The sequence below is a fragment of the Patella vulgata genome, chromosome 3 (genome assembly GCF_932274485.2).
Source record: "Patella vulgata chromosome 3, xgPatVulg1.2, whole genome shotgun sequence".
NCBI lineage: Eukaryota > Metazoa > Mollusca > Gastropoda > Patellidae > Patella > Patella vulgata.
The window spans coordinates 55,279,854-55,303,962 of record NC_065881.2 but is presented as its reverse complement, the minus strand read 5'-3'; the positions used below and the strand labels follow the sequence as shown (position 1 = coordinate 55,303,962).

Sequence of the window (24,109 nt, the reverse complement as noted above, 5' to 3'; positions counted from 1 at the left end):
TTTCAGTTGCTAGTAAAACTGATAGTCCAGGTGTAGCAGCTCGAACTCTGGCTAATATTGGAGATTTATTAGGCTCTATGGCAGAAAATAAAGGTGGTTTAAGAAGTGGTCCAGCTGCTAACAATGCCTGGAGAAAAGCTTTTCAACTGCTTGAGGTACATAGTATAATATTTAGTTCACATTATGAGAATATGTGAAATCGTACTACCACCTATTCATGAAATAGATTTAATGAGAATTTTACAATGCAGAGGCCCAATTTCATCCAATGAAAAGTTCTATATCACTAGAGGTATATATTTTGTTTCCTTTTAATATACCATTTTGTGTCGATAACAATTCAGGTGACTTTAAAATGCCTCTGATTGTATTTTTGATCACATAGCTGTTGCAGTTTTTTTATACGTTGCCCCTGTCCGTCTGGACGTCTGTTCTTATAATTGTATCTTTAACTAATTATTTGGTTCACACTTTCTATAGAGTCAAATCATGAATTTGAATGATATATTTATATGTAAAAAAAACAGTGATATTTGAATGATATATTTATTTATAAAAAACAGTGATATTTTGGTAAAATCCTTACCATTGTCAGTATATCCATCAAATATTATCTTGTTCATGACATGTGTTTGGTAGACCAAATAAAGTAATGTTCTCCCCCCGCTCTTTGGGGAATGGGGATAAACGGCAAGGTCAGTCTACGACATACAGAAATTAGGGGGGTATAAATGAGGGTGTTGAGCGAAATTCATCGGAGCTCATCCAGATATTCCGAGCAGCTATCATCTATACTTTATTGAGAATGAGAAACATTGAAGCCAGCAGATTTAGTTGTAGAAATGAACTAACTTTAGTTTTATTTACGATCACGAAGGAAACACAAGGAAGTTTGATATTACTGCAGTGGACACTCTACAGGTGACAATTTTTATCTGATTTTGACGAAACTTTAAATACAGGTTGATATAACAGATCCTGGTTCGATATTAGCATTTTTTAGCTTGTTCTCTGTCCATCTCTTACAAAATATGTGGGCGTGTCTTGTATGGCAACCACTTGTCATTTAATTACAGTAATTTTGATATCGACTACATTTTATTACTTGATTCATCTTGCATTCCTATATCATATTTCTGTGTCAAAACCTATAATAAGTCTTTCCGTTATTTATGTATTTATAATATTTATACCCATTCCAGACCAGTTTGAGGTAAATGTGTATTCTGAGATGATTATCATACTGTTTGTCCTGTTAGTAAATGTGTAACCTAGATTAAAATTATCATTTGTCTTGTTTGTAAATATATATATTATTTGTCATATTGTTATAAATTTATGTACATGTTTATATTGTACAGCTGTCCTCAATGGATGTTTCGATACAATAAAATCTTATCTTATCTTACTACATCAAGCCCATTGAGTTAACAATAGAAAGATATACAATAAATATTCAGTGTGTTTAAATTATTCATTTGATAGAATGGCAAACATAGCAAACATTTTACCTGTAAGGATATTAATAGTAAATGCAGGGGACTGCACCACACACAAACAATTACTCAAGACAAATCTATGAACAAGATATGATATACAGACATCACAAACATCACAAACAACAAACATACATATCAGATAAAGTGAATGGATCCGGCCGCTAGCTGTAAACATCCACAGCACTGTACAGTGATACAGACTTCTCTCAAAATGAAAAACAAACTAACAATAAGGGAATATTTCTGAAACGTTGCACAATACTAGTGTGAGCTATAATCAGCTATCTACTTCGTGAAATATAAATGTAGGCACATTGAAGGAAAATACCTTTACGAGTAACCATTTACGTGAAATGTAGTAAAGGGTCAAGTAAAAACTAAATGACCTATATAGGTAGTCAAAAATTAAAAAGTAAGGATCAAAACATTATAAGAGTGCGAATGAATTCAAATGTATTAATTACAAAGTTCGGGCGTAAGTTCTTATTTATATTTACCAGAGCAAAAACTAAAACTGAATACAAAATTGTGACTAGCCTAGACGGCGGTCGTCTACTGAATGACGTTACGTAAAGGTGGTAGTTTGCCACTTGACGTTATAAGTTAAACTAGATAAGACAACCCTAAAAGGGTTAAAACTGACAATTTAGGAACAAATGCACACAAAATATATATCTTTTATTCATTTTTTACATTTTAATATTTTTCCAGGATGATCAGTTGGAAGCTGGAGTTGAAGCTCTAGCTACTGTACGAACAAAATGGTTGAATCGACCAGATTTATTGGTCAGAGCTGCAAGGCATTATGAAGGTGCCGCTCAAATACTCATTAGAAAGGCAGTGATGACGGCAAAAAAGGTATTTAATTGGATAGTCATTTGGTTTAGTAAAACGTCTCCAGACTAACTATTTTTCCTCATTGTTATTGATGTTCACAGCTTCTGTAAACACTAGATATTGTCAGCCTACTCATTTAAAGATACTTTCCCAGAAAAGTATTTATCGTGTGGTTATTTCCAATAAAAGGATGTCAAATTTGGTAAATATGGAAAGTATAGACACCCCATCTTACTAGAAAAATCCTGGATTACCCAAAAAAATGCCCATGGGGCAAGCACTGGGCAAAATTGTCAGGGTATCACTAACTTCCAACCCGACTGTTATCTGCCAGCTTATTGTGTGCCAGCTTAAATTAGGGAGTGGCTGTTTTTTCTTGATCAAATGGTTAGGCCGTTTTGGGAACATTGAGGGGTGTCAACGTACAAAAGACTCTGCAATTAAACGGCGGAAAACAAAGTTGACAGAAATAATTAATAATTTACTTAGGCCTCAATATGTATGGTAAATGTACAGTAAGTAATGATAGATACATTTTGAAAAATGGACCCTCCCACAATGAAGCTACGTTGACAGACATTGCGTCTAACAACAGCTTACTTATAGCTATAAGTATCCCCGGCAAATACAAAGTTTTGGGAGAGAATTGAAGCAAATTTTTGATAGATTGGTTACTTTGAATATGTTTTAAGTCCAAATATATCATCAATTCACAAAGTTTGTACGCGGGAATGTATCTTTAAAAAATAACAGAAGCCAGAATTTTAGATCACTAAGCTTCGATTCTCTTAATGAGATTTTAATGAAATATAATTCTTGATAATTTGGTATGTAACGAGTAATTGGTACACATGCTCGATTTCTGCATATTTATTTCATGTACAGGTTCCAAGTTTCATGGAATTATAAAAATTAAGGTGAATGTAGTTTAATTACTCGGATTGTGAACTGAGTGAGGCTGCATTCACCACATGGTCGATTCTCACAAAGGTATGACTGAAAGATAAGATGAAAAGTTGATTACCTTCTTAATCAACAAGTAACAATCAACTCGTCGTAATGCAGCCAAAGTAGATGGATAAATATAAAAATATTGTATAAAAAATACATGTACTAAACTTGGGGTTACATATATACTGTTGGGTTAGGTGACATCTTTGACTAGTTTGTACATGTGTACAGCTGGAAATGGTTCCACTACTGACATAGGCGTACAGGGAAATTTTTGACTGGGGGGGGGGGGGGCGGTGGTGGTTGGTGCCCAAAAAATGTAGTTAGGTTCTTAGTATGTTACATAATAATAATAAATTCGCTGTTAAATTGGACACATTCAAGAACACAATATTTTTTTATACAACTTTTACAAAGTACAATTGTGTGCCCAAATTTTCCCAGCATTTGGTGCCCAAAATGGGGGGGCAGCCGCCCCCCCCAGCCCCCCCAGCTCGTACGCCTATGACTACTGATGTCTTCCGCCTTACTCCAGCCACAGAAGTGACTCGTCCTACGGATTTCCTTTGAGCAAGTTTATTAGTCAAATGAATACAAAAGGTTTACTGGCCTATAGCTCCCTTAATTTACACATAAACTGACCCCACATACTTCACATAGCTTAACATATAATAAACCAATTCCCATTGAAATAAAGGTGAAGCCTTACCGCATAATTATATGATTCGATGAAACCCAACTGTTGTGCGAAATTTCTCTGCTATCCAACTTAAAATGTCCGCCCAGTCAGAAATAGCATGCACACTCTATCTCACGTGATCATGCGTCACTTTCCATATATGGCCTTCATGTCCATAATTATATGCTAATGACTTTAGCGTGGGAAAAAATGTCAGAAACAGTAATAAACCTTGTGTAGCAGAGGATGGATATTAATTTCTCACTCAAACGTAAACAAAAGTTGATTATCGACTATGTTGTTCAAAAGTCGGATGTAATGGGCCTCTTACCATCTGGATTTGGCAAATCTATAACATTTGTTATGATCCCATATTCTCTGACAGTAACCGAGCGCAGTAACACGGCATTATAAGGGAAGCAGTATTTTAGACATTTCACCTGGTTGGTGTCATAGCAGCTTGTACATTTTAAGAAATATCGCTTCGAAAATGTAGAATGCATTACCACAAAGAAAAACTGTTTGGTAACTATTTTAGTGGTCCAGTCGTCACTATTTGTGATAGAATTACTTATTTCAATACAAACTGTTATGATATGTGTTGACAATTGTGCGTTTGAACATTTGTACTTGCGCAAGGAGTCTTAGACTGTATCAATTGTGGCACTAAACACAGTTTAACATTACACATTTGTAGCTAGTGAACAGCTGGCATCAAGAGGAGAAACCACGAAATTAAGTAGATGCATAACAATGTAATTGGTTTAATCACTTAATTACTTGATCCAACATATATTAGTATGAGTTTTACTAATATGAGTATCCCGCATACTCATATTACTTGAGTAAACATCTATCACTTAATTAATCCTGCATACTCGTATTACTTAATTGTCTCCCACCTTTCGAAGAAAGCAGAAGACCAATAAAAATTTTGTCTGTCTGTCTGTCCATCACACTTTTTGGGACACAATAACTCTCCTTTTAATTAAGCTAGGTGTTTGTTAGGTGAATGTCTTGATTGAGTTCGAAGATGAGCATTTTCTGCTTAGGGTAAACAGAGATAAGCAATTTGATTGGTTGATGCTTTGGGACACGATAACTTTAGTTCTAGTCAAGTGAGAGTGATGTATAGTGTATAGTTTTATTACATCAATACCTTGACTAAGTTTGATAATGAACATTTTCTGCTCAGGGTAAGCAGAGCGATAAGCAATGTGATTGGTTGAGACTTGGGAACACAATAAATCTCCTTCTGATTGAGGTAGAATGATTGGTTGGTTGATGCTTTGGAACACAATAACTTTAGTTCCAATTGGGTAAGAGTGATGAAACTCAGAGTAGAGATTCATAATATCATTACCTTGATTAATTTCTATAATTGAATTTTCTACCTAGGCTAAGTAGCAATAAGCAATTTGATTGGTCAAGACTTTGGAACATATAATAACTCTGCTTTTAATTGAGCTAGAATGCTTAAACTTGATGTAGATGTTCATTAGGTTCAATGATTAACATTTCCCTCTAAAGATAAGCAGAGCTAAGAAATTTCATTGGTCGATGCTTTGGGACAATATAACTTTGATTCTATCTGATAGAGAGTGATGAAACTTAGTGTATAGTTGATTAAAAGTTTGATTGCTCGATACTTTTGAAAAAAATAAATGTGTAATTAATTAATATGTGTCATCTATTTATTTTGGAATTTCGGCAGTGAACATCAACCTCACTGCTAGCTTGTTAATCCTGTATCCTCTTATACTTAATGAATCCCGCAAATTACTGTATCAGGGGTAATTGGAATTAGTAATAAATATATATACTATCAATACAGTCAACCTTTTGATATTTGATTCACCATATCTTGATGTCCTAATCAACAGATTTGATAACCAATCCAGACAAATCAGAATCAGTGGTGCACCCACATCCATTCACAAGGCGAATTGTTACCATTCACTATTGAGATCAAATAATACATTTTCAAAAATGTTGATTTGTTCATCTGATTGAAAAGAAGTCACCTGTTGATTCTAAAGGATTTCAGACAATTAGTTACTGGAGTTACAGTCATTGACTTACAAATCTTGTAATTTTCAATGTGTTTTCCTGTCGACCCTGTCCGTCCACAATTTGTTTGTGGACACTCGACAGGTCACAATTTTTATCTGATTTTGATGAAACTTGAAATAATATAGTTCTTTCTCACGAAGATCTCGATTCCTCTCGATATTGGCATGTATTGGAGCATAACTTCATAGATTATGGCCCCCGATTGTTCGAAAATTCGTGTTTTTAGCTTGTGGACACTCTAGAGGTCACAGTTTTCATCTGATTTTAACTTGAAATACATGTTTATAACCTAAAGATCTTGATTCCTTTCGATATTCGCACTTATCGAATTGTAACTTCCTGAATTAAGGCCCTTGATTGTACGAAAAATCATGTTTGTAGCTTGGGGTCCCTCTAGAGGTCACAATTTTTATCTGATTTAAAGAAACGTTTGAATATATCACCGTTACACCCTAATGATGGTTGAGTTTGAATTTCGTGAAAATCAAACCGAAACTGTCCGACAAAATGGCCGCTCCTGCACACAAATACGAAGGTTGTGGACCCTATAGAGGTCACAATTTTTGTCAGATATTGATGAAACTTAAAGATATATTTTTATATCCCAAACATCTCATTCCCTTTTGATATTCGTGCATTTCAGACCATAACTTCTTGGATTATAGCCCTCGATTTTTTGAAAAATCATGTTTGTTTTTTTAGCTTGTTCTCTATCCATCTCTTGCAAAAAATGTGGGCATATCTTGCCTGGCAGCCGCTGGTTTCAAAATTTAACGATAGATTGTTTATAGCTTATTGTACGATAAAACTGGGGTCTGTTGTATTGAGTTTTACCATATTGAACAGAAACTCTTCAGATCTGTTTCTTGCATTTAAAAGATAATGAAGAGAAGTTCAGACTCTTGATTTAGATTAGTTTAGGGCGGCATTATTTTCTGACACATTTACTGCCTGGTTACTCCTCAAGCTGCTGGTGGACCATGGTTCATTGCCTGGCAATATGTTTTATAATTTGTTTGTATTTTTATCTTCAGTTTTTTACAGTAAGTAAATGCATCCCAATATTTTGCAACTTGCCTGCATCCCCTTATAAATAATTGCATTTTTGGCAGGGTAAGGCCATACAAAAATTAATATTCTGGTTCTTATACAATCCTGCAAAAACATCTGAGGCTTAGGGAGTTTTTTATTATATTTTATTTAATCATAAGATTGGTCTTTGGGCCAAATGAGTTCTCACAAACTTCACATTTCAAGTCTCTACATTTATCTCATCTATTTTTCATGCGGTTTATAGGAATTCACTAACATATTTAGTAATTCTTGTGTTACATAGCCACAGTTTACCTCTGTTACTGTAGTGAAGTGGTTTACAAACATTGTATGTTAAGCGGTTTACAAACATCTTCATTTACAAGCAGTAACTAATAGTCTCGATCTATCAGATAGTCCAATGTCATTTATGACTGTCGATAACATTTATCATGGTTGTATATTTTACTAATTTAGCCTACAATACACTTCAGATTTCAACCGGAAATGTATAATAGAGTTACTTCACTTTTCCGTGGTAAATAAGAAACCTTCTTTTAGTTTTAAAAGAATATAATCATGTCACATAGACAAAACAGTATGAGGACCAGAATATTTGTTTTTTAGTAACAGGCCTAAAGGTGATGTTTTTATGAGTAATGTCAATTAATAATTGAATTTAGAATATTAATTAAATATAGAACGTCAGTTGTTATGGTTGATGTTTTTAATCCTTTTAGCTTTACAGTGTATATAAGTTAGAGAATGGATTGTAATTATTAATTTTCAAGTTAAAATGTCTTGTTTGATATATTTACAATTTTAAATTGTTAAGTTCAAACGTTATTTTTATTACATTTTGTATTATGGTCTTTATATTACCCTACCTATATGTCATCATATTTTTTATTTATACCTAAATAGTAGTAATTTTCAGCGATGGTGACTGGCTTTAGAGCTTCGCCAGAAAATAGGGAAAGGAATATAACTTCTGTCACTAGGGTCTAAAAAGAAGATAAAATATATTAGAATATTTATCACAAAAATTGCTCATAAAATTTCTCAAGTTTTGCATTCATGGAAGCAAAAAGAAATTCACCAATAGTCAATAGTTCATTATCACCCCTATTATCAATTTCTCATCTTTTTCTTTCTATTTCACATTTCCCTTGTCTTTCGCAGCCTCAGTTTATAGCAATATAGTTTATTGTTTGTTTTCCTATTAGGCAACTTTCTACCATATAGTGCAGATATGTATATAATATAGGTGTTTGTTTGTTTATTGTATAGTTGATACCTGCATGTTTATCTGTTTATTATTTATCCACCTTTGTCATTGGTTATTGATTGTTGTTTATTGACATTCTAGAATGCTGCCTGCAAAGTTCAGAATTTTTAGTCCCTCGATAAAACTTTTAAGTATTCCTCTCTTTGACAATCTGTTGAAGAATGTAATTTAACTACAAAGAAAAGCTTTATTATTGTATTTTTTTCGCTTGATTTAAGACTGGCTGATTATTGGATTGCTATTCTGGTAAAAAAAAACACCAGCATTTGCTTAATAATTATGGCTTGCATGTGTCATTTTCACTGCATGTTGATCTCCTATTTAACTGGTACTTTAAATCAATCAGTTCAAAGCCCCAGGACCCCTGTTCCTCTTGTTCGAGTGTTGATAAAAAAAAACCCATCTAACTTTGTCACACATTCAGATAAAAGTCGGTTGCATAATTACATAATGTCCTAGTTGGTTTGAAATAGATATTTTAATATTTGCTATTATGGTAATTTGAATTCATTTTTAAATTAATTTTGTCAATTACATGAAGTTTTAAAAGTTTATGAAGCATTAAATTCTAAAATATAACACCCAGTTTAAACTAGCTGTCCTATTATTATGTTCTTAGACAATAGAATTAGTCATTTATTATGGTAAGAAACTGTCTTCTTCAATCTTCTTGATTATACTAGACCAGATTTTGACTAACAACCAATCAATGGTATATATTGTTATTGTTGGTTACCTATAGTAAAAATGGGTTAATTATCTTTAAGTATATGGATCATAATAAAGCGGATGTACCAATGATTGGTCAGTGGGTTCGAGCAGATTGTCCAGCTAGAATAGATTTAGCAGGTGGTTGGTCTGATACTCCACCTATAACGTATGAACATGGGGGTGCAGTTACAATAGCAGCACTTCTTATCAATGGAAAGGTAATATTTACCTTATTACATACTGGTAAACAGTTATTGTTGTATATTTGATTATTGATCTTAATGTTATAATATACTCTTCAAATAATATACAAAACTGCGGAAATGCACAGCTGTTTTTATTAGAGGTAACCAGTGTATGTTAATAACAGGCCAATTGCCCACACATGAACATAAACAATTCATATGGGCGGCTTATCTGAAGGCCCCATTTCACTAGCAAAGAGATACACCGTAAAAGTGAAAACAGACGTTTTTGATTTTTGTCTTAATATTGAGTAATTGCTCCACCAATCCTCAGACATTCAGCAATTCGTCGTGACATGCTCCTTATCAACCGTCCAATCACGATTTGGGGCAATCTGACCCACTCCTCTTGCAGTGCCACGGCTAATTCTTGCAGTGTTGTCGGTTGACGTTGAAGTGTCAAATTTGACAAAGAACCCCTCCCACGTGTATGGCGCTATGCGTGTAGCAGGTGCAGCTCATGGTTCTATTGGTGGTGATAAGTTCTTCATCTGTGAACATACTCTCAAAGCATGTCAAGTTTCCATGACTATTTATCATATCACAACCTGTATAGGTATTTGCATTTCAATATCCCCTACTTTTTTTGAAGAGTATTATTATGCCTTCTGTCACCCAAATCTGACTATATAACTGATTCCATGATTTCATTGATGTTACGGATACAAGTATCGTACTAGGTATTATTTTAATTTCTTTTTCTAGAGACCAATCGGAGCAAGAGTGAGAAGAACAGAGGAGTAAGTAAAACATCTATTAAAGCTGTTATGGTAGTTAGCTGTATTAACTCAAACAACAAGTGGTAAAAGGTGTTGTAGGAAAAGTGGACATACCCTGCCTCATGCATGATATTTTTCATGGCTTATGATAAGAAATGAACTAATTCTTCATTCACCATTTTGATCAGGTATTTTCCATGTATTCTATTTTAGGCCTGTTATCAAATTAGAGATTGTTGGTGCTCAAGGAGATAAGAATACAGTTGTGTGTTCTGAATTATCACATTTAAAAGATTATTGTCAACCCCATGCAGCTGGTATGTTATTAATATTATAAGTTTTATTAGTCCACCAGGACAATTACCGTTTCTACCAATCTTCCTTGTGTCAAAATATTCTTCAGAACCACTGACACTGGGTAAATTCCAACCAAGTATCAAAAAGAATTTCAGTACATCCTGGTGTTAAACAGATTATAACCTGAAAACAGAACATTCAGGTAGTGACATAACTGTGTTGCAGGTCTAGTGACAATTTATTTTTAAAAAATCAATTTGTTATTTGTAAAAAGTTTGCCTGTCTTAGAGGATAAAGCAATTTGGAATTTTTTGCATTCCAGGACAGGTATTTCAGTTTGCTATTTTGATAAATCTGCTGCTTAGAGCAGTGTCAGTTGGCTTGATAGCATTTATGACAATAGCACTGTTGGCAAAGAATTAGTTTATGTTCCCTGCACTTTTCACATCTTTCGCTTTTGTTTCACATGAAATAGTCTTGGTAATCCAACTCAACTGCTGCTTTCGGCCGCTTTATATTAGTACATATCTCAACACATTAATCCATAAAAAAGACATAAACAAAAATCAGAGAACATTATTTAGTACACATGGTAAAAGTTGTATATTTGATTAAAAAGTTCGGTTTTGAAATACTTTTTAGAACCTTATATAGAATTTGCACTTTTGGTTTTGTTTGATATTAAATTCCATAACTTCGGAGCACCGATTGCAAAAGATCCATCACTGGAATTGGTTTTTGAAAAAAGGCTTAATTAAGATGTTTTCTGATCAAAGGATTCTGCAAGGTTTATTGGTGTTGAGAAGGTCTGTAAGGTATTGAGGTGAATAAACATCATTTAGAGCAGAATTAGACAGTATTTTGAAATTGATATGTTGACGGATTGGAAGCCAATGGAGATCTTTAATAATTGGTGTCATATGTTCATTTGGTTTAGCGGGAGTTGGATGGCCGAATGGTTAGCACGTGTGCACTGTATCATAAGGTCTGTCATTGAGTCAACACGCGTGGTTTCGATTCTCCAGTTGTACGTGACAAAGAGTAGGGTCGCCTGTCCAGCCTTGTGGGTTTTCTCCGGGTCATCCAGTTTCCTCCCACTACTAAGGACCCTACGCGCAAGCGAATTATTGAAATAAAATTAAACCATGTGTTAGTCCCAAAATGACCTAGTTTCGAGTGCCTCTCTCTCTCTCTCTCTCATTTTATTTAGTCTTGGTTATGATCCGGGCTGCTTTATTTTGAAGTTTCTGAAGTCGTTTAATTTATTTTCAGGTAGATTGTACAAAAGTGAATTACAGTAGTCGAGTCTTGATATAGCCATAGCGTTTACCAGCAATTTAGACGTGTTACTATCAATAAATTGAAAAATCTAATTTTTCCAATATCATAAATCTGAATATTTATACTTTTACACATGGCAGAAATGTGTATATTCATGTCCAGGTTAGAGTCAAAATAAACACCAAGATTTTTTATAGAATCTGTTGGTGTAATAGAGATATTGCCAATTTGTTAGTCATCAAATTGAGTCCCAAACGATGTTTGTGTTGAGTCCCAAATGACATGCTACCGGCTAAGTTTGGGCAGAGGTGATGATATGGTTAAGACCACCATTATTTTGTTTCAGGAGCATTACTCAAGTCTGCCTTCATCTGTACTGATGTAATTGATTTAAATAGTAACATATCTCTTAGTGAGCAGCTAAAAACTAATTATGGTGGAGGATTTGAGATGCAGTCTTGGTCTAATTTACCACAAGGTTCTGGTTTAGGTACAAGTAGTATTTTAGCAGGAGCTGTGATTGGAGCCTTATTACGTGCTGCTGGTAAATGTTGTACGTCTAACAGTTTGGTTCATGCTGTAAGTTAGTTCTTTTATTCCTTGTAATACAGGCATAGCTGAACTTGTAAAAATAGCAATTAAGTAACATCTTTTATATTGTTGTTACCTGCATCCATCGCTAGTTGATCCATCCAAATTTTGTAGTGAACACTTAACACACTACAGTTCTTGACAAATGCAAAACATAGCCATAGTGGCTCAGTGAGGAAGGTGCTGGCTCGCTATTAGGTTCCGGGCTCAATTCTAGTTGGGGATGAGAAAGTTCCTCTACATAGTATCCCCCCTGTCAGTGGTGCTTGATGGAGAACTACCAAGGAACAGCTTTTGACAAATCATGTTGGTACTTAAATATATGATATATTTTCAGGTTTTATATTTAGAACAATTGTTAACAACAGGAGGGGGATGGCAGGATCAAGTTGGAGGATTAATGGGAGGTTTTCAGTTTGGCTACTCGGATGCTAAATTACCACTAGAGGTGAAAACTGTTCCAATAGAAGTTGCTCCTGAAACAGTTACTGCTTTTAATAAACGCTTGTGTCTTATTTATACTGGTAAAACAAGACTAGCTAGAAATCTTTTACAGGTAATATTCTTAGAAATTGATTATTTACGTAATTTAAATGGATGGTTTTATAATACCACATTCATCCACTGCAAATCAGTCAGCAAAATTTGTTTGACTGTATAAGCTGAAAAAAATAGTTCATCCAGCAGTCAGACTTGGACATATGTTCAAGCTATATAATGAGAGTCAGCTACTGTCACCTTATATATTAGTATAAATATTGGTATAAATAATCAGTTGACTTTTGGAGCATTCTTGTGATAATACTGTCAATTAAAATTACATGCTATTTTATATATTCAGTTTATTTGGTTGATAATTCTATTAAACATGCATTATGCAAGAGCTAAATCTGATTATTGCAAGTCTTAATTTAGGCTTCAGGTGTTATAGAAATTATAAATTAGATCTTTATTTAAACAACAAGACCAAAATCAACTCTCTAGACCCACGGATGGCTCAGCTACAGCTCGGATTTAAATAGGATTTCACTAATTGATTAAATCAAATAAGGGGTAACCTGATGATAATACGTCAAGTTAGATCAAGGCTAAATGATAGAGTGTACTTAGCGAGGCCGCTGTAAAGCGTTTCCGTATGCCATTGAAAACTTTACTTGATAATTGAGATATGTAGGTGGAGTTAACGCCTGTCAATCAAACGATCGCCGAAGGTGAACACGCATTTCGCTACCATTTTTAGTCAAATATTACCACGATGATAACTATGTTCAGAATAAAGTAGTTTGACTGAATTTTTCAATATATTCTTCTTTCATCATCTACTTTTGAACTGTTATAGCAAGAATGGCCAACTCTCTATAAAAATCTCCCATAATGTATCTTTAACATATAAAGACATGTTTAAGAAAATGGTATTATTGGCCTGTGATGACAGCAAAATAGTACCTGTGACCTTTGTTAGACAGATAATCAAAACCTCCCTAATGATTTGAGAAACATTCAGTACACAACAGTAGTATGCGTTTAGTTTGGTAGGTGGTAGATTGATCTAGCGTCAACCAATGACAATCTACTGAATGAAGTAGAGTCAAGTGGATAAAACAAAATGAATTATGAAACCTAACAAAATTTTGGTATAGTTTTAATTAGACTGGTGATAATACAGATCCATGTTTAAACTGTATTTGTTGATTACAAATTACTGTATATTATGTGTTTTAAAAATCATGAATAGAGTGATAAGACCCAAAATAATACGGGGGCATTACAAATTTGAGCATAATCAGAGTTCTGCAAAATATGGTTTATGTCCTCTGCATTAATTTTGTTGTTAACTGTGTACATTTTTATAGTGTCATTGAAACCCAGATTATATGTTATGTTTGAAGGATGTTATAAGAAATTGGTATGCTAGAAATCCATATATTGTTCAAACAGAAGATTTACTTGTATCAATAGCTGGTGACTGTAAAGATGCTTTGATGAAAGGTAAGTTTATTCACATCTTGCTTTAATCAATTGATAATCAATTCATGGTATTTGCAGTTAATTACTCTATGATCTGAGTTACATCCCTTGCTCTTGTTTCTGCAAAATTGATTTGCAAATCACCTCACCGAAGAAATGGTGCATTAATTATTCTCCCTAGCCAACATCAAGTTCATGAGATAAAGAAGCCTGTTGATAACGGTTACCAGTTTTGGCAAGAACTTAAAGCCAAATAAATTTTAATTGTTTATACGCACTTCATAGATTGTGACTCTTTGTCATTTAATGTCTTTAAAATGCAAAATAATAAATAATGTGACAACTAACATGGACTACTTGCATAACCACTCAGCAATGGTAAAACAATGTTGGTTGTGCTGGAATGCCTACTTATTTAAATATTTTGATGTACACTTAGGTAATTTGAGACCATAATGAATTTTTTGTGGTCATTAAAGGGGCATTATGGAAGATTAAATAAATGGTCGGCAGTTTGTCTCACTATAATAGTTAAAAAACTAGATAATGTAAAGGAAATATGCTGAATATTTCAGTCAAATTGCTCCACTCTGAACCAAGATATTAGCGGTTGAATTTAGGCCTAGCCTCAAACATCATTACTAAAGTCGGTACGATAAAAAACATAGTCCATTTTTGAGCGTTAAGCAGCAAATCAGATTCAAATCCACTGGAAATCTGACACATAAAATGGCATCAAGAGTTGTTTAAGGTCTTTTCATGTTAATGAATGTCTAATTAATAGTTTATATTAACATTTCAGGCCCAAAGAAACACCTGCAATAGGCAGATTTAGTTCTTGCATAATGTATGTTTAACTCTTGGACATACATATATACAAGATGTCATTATACTCAAAGAAACATATTTTTAACCTACATGTATTTATTTTATATCTTATTTATTTTGAGTTTCTCATCTCCTATGGTTAATTCTATTATAAATACAGGAGACCTAGATAAAACTGGTCAAATAATTGATAAATATTGGGAATTAAAGAAAAGAATGGCGCCTGGTAGTGAACCAGATCGTGTAACAGAATTAATCAGTTTATTACGTCCTCATGTTAATGGTGTTACTCTAGCTGGTGCTGGTGGAGGAGGCTTCATGTTTGTTCTAATGAAAGAAGAAACCTCACAAGATTTAATTCGAAAACTCTTCTCCAAGAAGGTTTGTACTACATTACTAAATTTGTATTGAAAATTTCAAATCGTGTGGTGTATTTATCTAGTTCCATCTATAGGTAATGCCCTGAAATACACTTTTTCCCAGTTACCGGACCATATTTGATGGAAGTATTTGATATATCCCCTTAAATTCAGAAAATATTGATATTCAGTCCAAAGTTGTTTCAGCCTGTAATAAAAATAAAGTGGGTTAACTTTGCAGAAACAGAAATATAAATGTTAAGATGTTGACCTGCCACTAATCAGCCTGTTCACCCCATACTTTAGTGCATAATGCCACTTATTAGTCTCCTGGATTATTTGGTAAAGTGCTTTTATCAAGGACACAAGATCCAAATTTATGTAATTATCAAAGGAACGGCCTAACAAATCTGAAGATTTCAATTGTTTAATTTATTTTTGTAGGGTTTAGAAGATGTAGAAATATATGATGCTGAATTAGATAATCAAGGTCTAACTGTGTATTTTGAAACTGACTAAAAATAAGGACAGACAACCCAAAAAATCTTTATTAACATAATGAATTAACTAACATATTTAATATAATATTCAGTTACATACTTTAAAGCAGCTTATTGTCATTTGCATTTTTCAGACAATATCTAATTTTTCACAACTTAATCCATGCTTAAATATACTCAAATTGATTTCTTAACATTTAATGACAAATGGAGACTTTAAGTGAATAAAGTTATTTTAATTTTTATAATAAATTGTAACAAATTTTATGAACAATATGACATCATTGTGATATCATTGTATAACTTGTCAAGACTGACTCAGAATGTTTCTGTTAACTGGAACCGAATTATAGTGTAAATGCAGCTACTGTCTGAACGGTCATAAATTTTAAACAGATTTCTTCGATTATGAACAAACTACTTAACATTGGTTATTATAAACTTTTGTGTGTTTGAAATCAATTTCTGTTCAATAAATTCCATTACACAATTAATTATCCTAATGAATCAAAACGTTCTCACTTGAAAAATTGAATTCCCACAAACTTTTGACATGGAGCAATACAAAACTGGAAGCTGACTACGTCACTCTTCAGGAGAGAACATTTTGTATCAAGGGGTGACAGCATGCCACGTTATAACGGTTTTCAGTACTTTTATGACAATCCAATTTTTGTATAAGAATAAGCTATATGTCTTGGCTCGGTATTGAATTTGGGGCGTTCACACACATAACTGCTCATATTCCTTTATTTTGTTACCATCTTTTACATTCAAGTAAAAACTCGGCAAAGTTTATAGCTTTACATATTGGCTCTTTGCCCCTTTGTGGATAGTTTCCACATGGACCTTATTATTGGATTGAAAGAATATCAAATTGACGATACACTCGGAAACTTCGGACGTGAATTTCATGTTGCTTGTTAAATTAGTTATAATATAAAGAAGATAGGAAAGTTTTATTTTATATATGACTTTATTTTTACGAGTATAAGTAAAATTTTCATGGTGAATAAAATTTGGTAGACTGGCGGTCAATGGCGTTAATATGAATCTTCTATGTAATTACCTTTAGTTAATATTTTTCGTTGCCCAAACTCAAACAAACGAAATGATCTCGCTTTGTTTTGATTGCAACACTTGGTTGTCAAACTATCTGTCAAAGTTAAACCACCCCCAAACAGCTTCATTGGTTTCACCCAACACGTGACGAAAGCCATGTTATCTTGCATTCAGTCGAAAATACAAGTAAATACCTCAAATTTTTCAAGAGAGACCTTTTTTATTCATTGGAATATCTAATTGTACATTGGATTTTATTGAACGGGAGTTGATTTCAAATACACAGGTAAGTATATAATAACCAAAGTTAAGCAGTTTGTACATAATCAAAGAAATTTGTTAAAATTATAAAATTTACCACAGATCAGACCGTAATATGTAATACAGTTTATTCACAACTACATATTTAAACACGAGTATGGAAGTTACAACTAACAAATATAAGACATATGACATTGTGATACATGATATGTTCAGTCGTAGGTCTATCTTATAAATGAATATAAATGAATATAGATAATTTGCAAAGTTTTGAGATTTTTACATTGATTATTTTATTTATCACATTTTTATGTTCATATAAATATATACATAATCCATGTGTAGGGTGACCCATGTACTCACAGAAATACAGTCCACCGCTGATAGTTCGAGACTACCACTGAAGCGTGCACATTCGCCGTGCCGAGACCAACTTTCTGACAGTATGATACTATAAATAGCCATGGCACGTGCAATTCTCTACAAATCTATCAACTATTACAGCCGTAAACAATTTATTGTTGACGATTTTGAATAGCAGTAAAATTAAGCTTCTTGGTTATTACAGCAGATTTAGAAATTACGTTCGTTTCATTTTTTAAATTGCTTTATCATTAACTGTACCGTTAAGAGCGGCATCTTTTGGTTTAGTACAAATAATATCTCTGAATCACTCGGGTTAGACAGGAACATGATACTAGCAGTAGTTTCATTTTACTTTTACAAGCTTCTTAAAACGATTGTTGAGCTACCTAACGTGCTTATTTCTAAATTCAATTTCTTGTTCTAGCTTTCTGTTATGTTTCGTAAAAAAGTAGTCTTGATTATCCCGACCTGTCAATCAGACGTAGAATGGTCGATAGACTGGTTAAGCGAGACTAATTTCAAAACAAGGACACGTAACCTATCTTTTACTCAAAAGTGTCTGGATGTTATGGACGACTCTTGGAACCAGTTTTCAGTCTATTATTTATACATGATTAATGGTCATAGCTTATTAAGTGCAACATGATCGTTTATTTAGTGACTATAATTGTGTGAAACTGATTTGAGGCTTGGCATATATATAAATATTGTGGCGTAATTGTCGAGATATATGGAGATATTTATTTATGGTGGGTCACCCTACCATGTGAAATTTTGCTGAATAATATTACGGAGATAAAGAAAACGATCCATAATACTAAATTTGGTGTATTTTTTAAACTATCTATATACATCTATTATTGTGTGCGTATAGTGTAAGATAAATGATTTGTTATTTTGTATGTGTGTTGTTTGTAGTGTGTCCAATGTTCGGACAAACCAATGAATTGTTGCAATATGTGAGGGGCCATGGGATATGCATATTAAAAGTTTCCAATGTTTACAATAATATAGTTATATACGGTAGCTATTCGTTTTGTTGTTTATTTATATATATTTCGAAAATGTTTTTTTTTATATGCACATATTTAAAATGGATGTATATTGTCGTCGCCGTTGTTTGGCTTTCGAAATCCATCCACAACATCTTGCGACCACATGGGATTGTATATTGTCGTCACTACTGTCCATCCATCTGTTGTTCACTATTTCTGGTAAACATGATACAGACAATCAATATTTATCATCTGATCTGTCATTGACTTAAGTCAACTGGCATGGTTTCGATTCCCAGTTTGTACCTGACAAGGTGTAGGATCGCCTGTTCAACCTTGTGGGTTTTCTCCAGGTCCTCTGGATTCCTCCCACCGCTAAAAACCCTTACGTGCAAGTGAATTATTAAAATAAAATTGAAAGGGTTAGACCCGAAATGACCTGGTTTGTGTTGAGTGGATGTTAAACCCCATGCCGTTGTCCCTGTCCATCCGCAATTTGTTTGTGGACACTCTACAGATCACAATTTTTTTTTGATTTTATCGAAACTTGAAATATAGGTCTGTCTCCCAAAGATCTCAGGTCCTTTCGATATTGGCATGTATCGGACCATAACTTCATGAATTATGATCCCTGATTGTACGAAAAATCACGTTTTAGCTTGTGGTCACAATATTCATCTGATTTTGATGAAACTTGAAGTGCATGTTTATAACCCAAACATCTTGGTTCCTTTTGATATTCACGCATTATGGCCCCTGATTGTACAAAAAATTATGTTTTTAGCTTGTAGTCCCTATAGAGGTCACAATTATCATCCGATTTAAAAAAAAAACGTTGGAATATTTTACACTTACACCGTAATGTCGGTTGAATTCAAATTTCATGAAAATCGGGCCTTAAGTACGAGAAAAAATGGCCACCCCTGGTACGCAAATATTGTAAAAAAAATTGATCCGATTTTGATGAAACTTGAATTACATGTTTATAATCCAAAGATCTTGGTTCCTTTTGATAGTTGCGCATATTGGATCATAACTTACTGAATTATGGCCACAGATTGTACAAAAAATCGCATTTTAGCTTGTGGTCCCTCTTGAGGTCACAATTATTATCAGATTTAAAAAAACAACATTCAAATTTTGTCAAAGTCGGACCAAAACTGCCGGACAAAATGGCCTCTCGTATGCAAATAGTGTAAAAATACGGTATATCATTATCAAGGTTGTGGACCCTCTAGAGGTCATGATTTTTATCCGATTTTGATGAAACTTGAAACACATGTTTATAACCCAAAGATCTTGGTTCCTATCTATTTTTGCGCATATTGAACGTAACTTCCTGAACTGTGGTCCTTGATTGTACGAAAAATCGTGTTTTTAGCTTGTGGTCCCTCTATAGGTCACAATTTTTATCTGATTTAAAAAAAAACGTTTGAATATATCACAGTTACACCCTAATGCAGGACAAAATGGACGCCTCTCGTACGCAAATAGTGTAAAAATATGGTATATCATGAATTATAAGGTCCATGGGTATATCAAAGTTGTGGACCATCTAGAGGCCACAACTTTGATCCGATTTTGATGAAAAGTTAAATTTATGTTTAAATCACAAAGACCTTGGTTCCTTTCGATAATCTCGCATATGCAAATGTAACTTCCTGGATTATGGCCCCTGAATGTTCGAAAAATCTCATTTTTAGCTTGTGGACCCGCTAGATATCACAATTTGTATTCATTTTTAAAAAACGTTTAAATATATTATCACCGTAAACATCAATGAAGGTTGACTTTGAATTTCGTAAAAATCTGACCGATACTGCCGGATAAAATGGTCGCTCCTTGTATGCAAATACAGTAGTGTGGACACTCTAGAAGTCACAATTTTTATCCGATTTTGATGAAACTTTAAATGTATGTTTATAACCCGAAGATCTTGGTTCCTCTCGACATTCACGCAGTTCAGACCATAACTTCTTGGATTATGGCCCCTGATTGTACGAAAAATCATGTTTTTTGGGGGGGGGGGTTTAGCCTGTTCTCTATCCATTTCTTGCAAAATGTGGATGTATCTTGCCTGGCAGCCACTGGTTAATATATTATGTTGTTTACATCAAGGAGACAAATAATCATATGAATTTCAGCAATTTCTGATAACTTGCAGACTTACAACTCTTGTTCACTTCTGTAAATTTTGTTTTCTAAGTTTGAAGGAATGTTTATTAAGAACATTTCACACTTGGAATTTGACTAAAGTGGCCCATACACATTCAATTTTTTTGTCAATTAATTAAGAGCAGGTGGAGAATGTTGGTGTCCAAACCAAACTTTCCTCATTTTGCTCTAAAATTGCTTAAATTCTCTTCAAATTATTCAGTTTCTGTTTATTACTTTTAGTAGTTAATCACATCTCGACCAGAAATTGTTTAGAATATTCAAGCAAGTGTTTGTTCCCTCCGAAAGAAAAATAAAACCATAGAATTTACATGGATATATCATCCCATGTTGGCATAGTAGGCAAAGAGTCTTTTGATATACACAGACGTTTGTATTGTATGTTTTTATCAATTTTCAACCCATTTAAGTGTAAATAATTTAATTAATATCAACCTGTCCATAATATCATATTTAATATATTGGACGTTATATCTTTAATAAACAACAACAGCAGTGGACACATTAGTCGAATCATTCAGACGAATCATTCTTTCAAGTCACATGATTGAACATGGCGGCGTCACAATCAAGTACTTCAAATGAGTTTGATCGTGAACATTTTATGCTTAGACTAGGTATAGATAGTCAGTTTGGTAGTTCAATACTTTCGAAAAATGTGCAATTGGTGTCATCTATTTATTTTGGGAATTCGGTCCTATTTTCACTGAAAACACGATCAAGTTACTAAGTCTAAACAAACCGCATAGTAAATTTACTATCCAGTATTTGAGGTCATTAGAACATTTTGCTTTATGTTGATTGGCTGCGAAATGGGTCATGACCTCAGACGAATATTATATTACGCTTTCCAGTAATAAAAGAAATAGGCAAAGAAGTGACTTTGTAACCAAGACTAATAACTTCACACCAGACACCACGCCCTGGTCAATGAACTGTTTTCGCGACCTTTTGATGATTTATGCTCTTTATTTATCTTCATCTGTGTTGACGAAATAAATATTTATTTAATAAATTGAATTTTTTTTCGTGAGATTTCCCCAAAATTAATACATCTTCAGAACAGAAGACTGTCCCTAAATAATATATTTATCAGTTTAACTGTAAGGTTTGATAAATAATTCGATACTGACGATAGTCTAATCTAGGCGAGTTTAATTAAGCTATAATTTAATAGTCTTGAAATTGAGTATCTACGTTATTTAATTAGTACCGGTACGTAGATTGCCACTGTATGTGGAATTCAAATCTAAATTATATTGACCTAAGACGTTTAATGCATCGACATGGGTCACTTGACACATTTCCAATAAATTTCCATGTCACGGCAAGTGTTCTGTTTACATTTTCAAATGTCGGTGAACCGAATCACCTTGTCGAACCGTTTCTTTGTTTAGCAACATATACCATCACTACCGACATTATCGCTTGACTTCCCGCGGGATTTTAACCAATCAGAACTCAATGTCAACAAACACAGCCCCACGCAAAAACAACGTGATATATTATTGCGCGTTTCGTTGTTTGTTTACTTGTCATTTTCATACCATATAAGTTATATTGGTGTCTTAAGTCATATAAGATTAGACAAACAACGATTTTCGGGTGTTCAGATACTAAAAATTGTCTAATGTCTCAGGATAGTCAGATATAAAAGGAAGTCATTCGAACTATTTTGCGACGCCCACTTATAACGGGCACTTGTTGGCAACTCGACGCATAATCGTAAACACCGTCTATTCATTCAAAGCAAGCGGACGAAAATATTTCTTTACGGGATTCCATTTTTAAGAGGAAAATATGCCGGTAAAGATTGAAAATGGCGGAGAAAACATTTCACAATCCATTCCAAAGGAAATAGAGTGCTTAGTAAACGAAGTAAGAGAAAGACTGTGCCTTAAAAGTCAGGAGAAGTTATCAAAATGTTACCGGTCTACGCCATATTCATTAACTAGCCCGTGTCGCAGTGTTGGCAATGTCTCAAAAGGCACGTGTGTGAAATGCAGCTCTGGCGTGAAACGACCAGTTTTAAAAAGACGGGACAGACACTGTACGTGTGAGGACAAATCTCAACAGCAACAAGAAAACCCACGCAAGCTTCTAGAACAATTATTACGGGAACAAACACTAATTCAAGAAGCGGTGCGTCGCCTGCATTCAAGGAAAATTATGGAAGTAGTAAATTGCGAAAAATCTCAGTTATGCGAAAGTAGCCCGTCATCATCGAAGCCATCCAGTAGTATTAGTAGTTCGGCGTGTTCTTACGAAACGGGTAGTCCAATAATTGCCTCCTAAATCAAGATATGTCTCGTAAATAGGGCAGCACGACAGAATATATTAAGAAATGAACCGAGACTACTGTCTGTAGCAGATGAATCATAATGGAATGTTGTTTAACAATTACAAACCGCTGGAACTAGGTCAAACTGTATGGTAGATATTGACATGTTTACAAATTGCATGTCAAGTCAGGCGACTGAATATTGAATGCACATTATGTTTATAATGCACAATTCAGAGAATGTCTTTCTTAGTTGAAGTAGGGTGAATAAATGACAAATGTGATAAGAATTGTTAAAAGAAAAGGAAGAGATTGCATGTGACTTTGTTGTGTTATTTCTACAAAATTGTTTCACCTGGGGTGATCCAACACAACAAATTTGATTTGGCCTATATATTGTACATATGTTTCCTGGGCAGTTAAACAATGCAATGCAATGAGTTGTCAATGCATTACAATTTTTGTAAATTAAGGTATTAAATTATTTTGTATGTATTAATGAAACGGTTGTCTTTAATATTTCTAATAAAATCAATCATTTATGGAATAAATGGACTAATTGAGTGAATGTTTTGAAGTACATGTCAAAGTATGCAGCAAGAATCTTACTCGCTTACCATTATGATATTGTTTTTTTCATTGTAAAGTACGGAGTTCGGTGGGGTTGTATTTTGGATGATTGATAAAATGAAATGTTTGAATTCTTTAGACCATCATCTTGTTATGTGGGATATATGTTTGAATGATTATTGCATTGATATGAATATTCAATTTGTTTATTGCATCTAGGTGCTATTTAGTAAAAATTTATTATTAAAACTAAACAAAGGAATATGATTTGTCTTTTAAAATGTATAAGGCATAATATTGGGCCTGGGCTGTATGTTAACTGGTAGTTAGATAATGTGATTAAGAAGAATGATAATGATATGAAATGGGGTTTGATGTCGTACTATATGCTGCTCCATCCAGACTTGTGAAGTGTGCTATGTGGGAATTTTTTACCGGACAGCATTGCTATGGCATACTTTCATTTCAAATCCCAATTATCGCAGGTTCTTTTACACATGACTTCAGTTTTTTGTACCATCCAAATGACTAGACACTGATC

At 33.8% G+C, this 24,109-nt stretch overlaps 1 protein-coding gene across 2 annotated transcripts in view; it reads left to right on the top strand.

The window, feature by feature from the left end:
• The window catches only part of LOC126816360 (L-fucose kinase), a 44,868-nt gene extending 26,295 nt beyond the window's left edge, over positions 1 to 18,573 (top strand). For both annotated transcript variants that reach the window (XM_050542802.2, XM_050542801.2), the window contains exons 18-27: positions 7 to 155; positions 2,211 to 2,357; positions 9,127 to 9,288; positions 10,021 to 10,055; positions 10,248 to 10,351; positions 11,959 to 12,191; positions 12,541 to 12,759; positions 14,093 to 14,192; positions 15,160 to 15,380; positions 15,803 to 18,573. In XM_050542802.2, the coding sequence (XP_050398759.1) occupies positions 7 to 155; positions 2,211 to 2,357; positions 9,127 to 9,288; positions 10,021 to 10,055; positions 10,248 to 10,351; positions 11,959 to 12,191; positions 12,541 to 12,759; positions 14,093 to 14,192; positions 15,160 to 15,380; positions 15,803 to 15,877 (1,445 nt within the window). In that variant the 3' untranslated portion in view covers positions 15,878 to 18,573. The remainder of the gene's footprint in view (positions 1 to 6; positions 156 to 2,210; positions 2,358 to 9,126; positions 9,289 to 10,020; positions 10,056 to 10,247; positions 10,352 to 11,958; positions 12,192 to 12,540; positions 12,760 to 14,092; positions 14,193 to 15,159; positions 15,381 to 15,802) is intronic.
• The last annotated feature ends 5,536 nt before the right edge of the window (positions 18,574 to 24,109 follow it).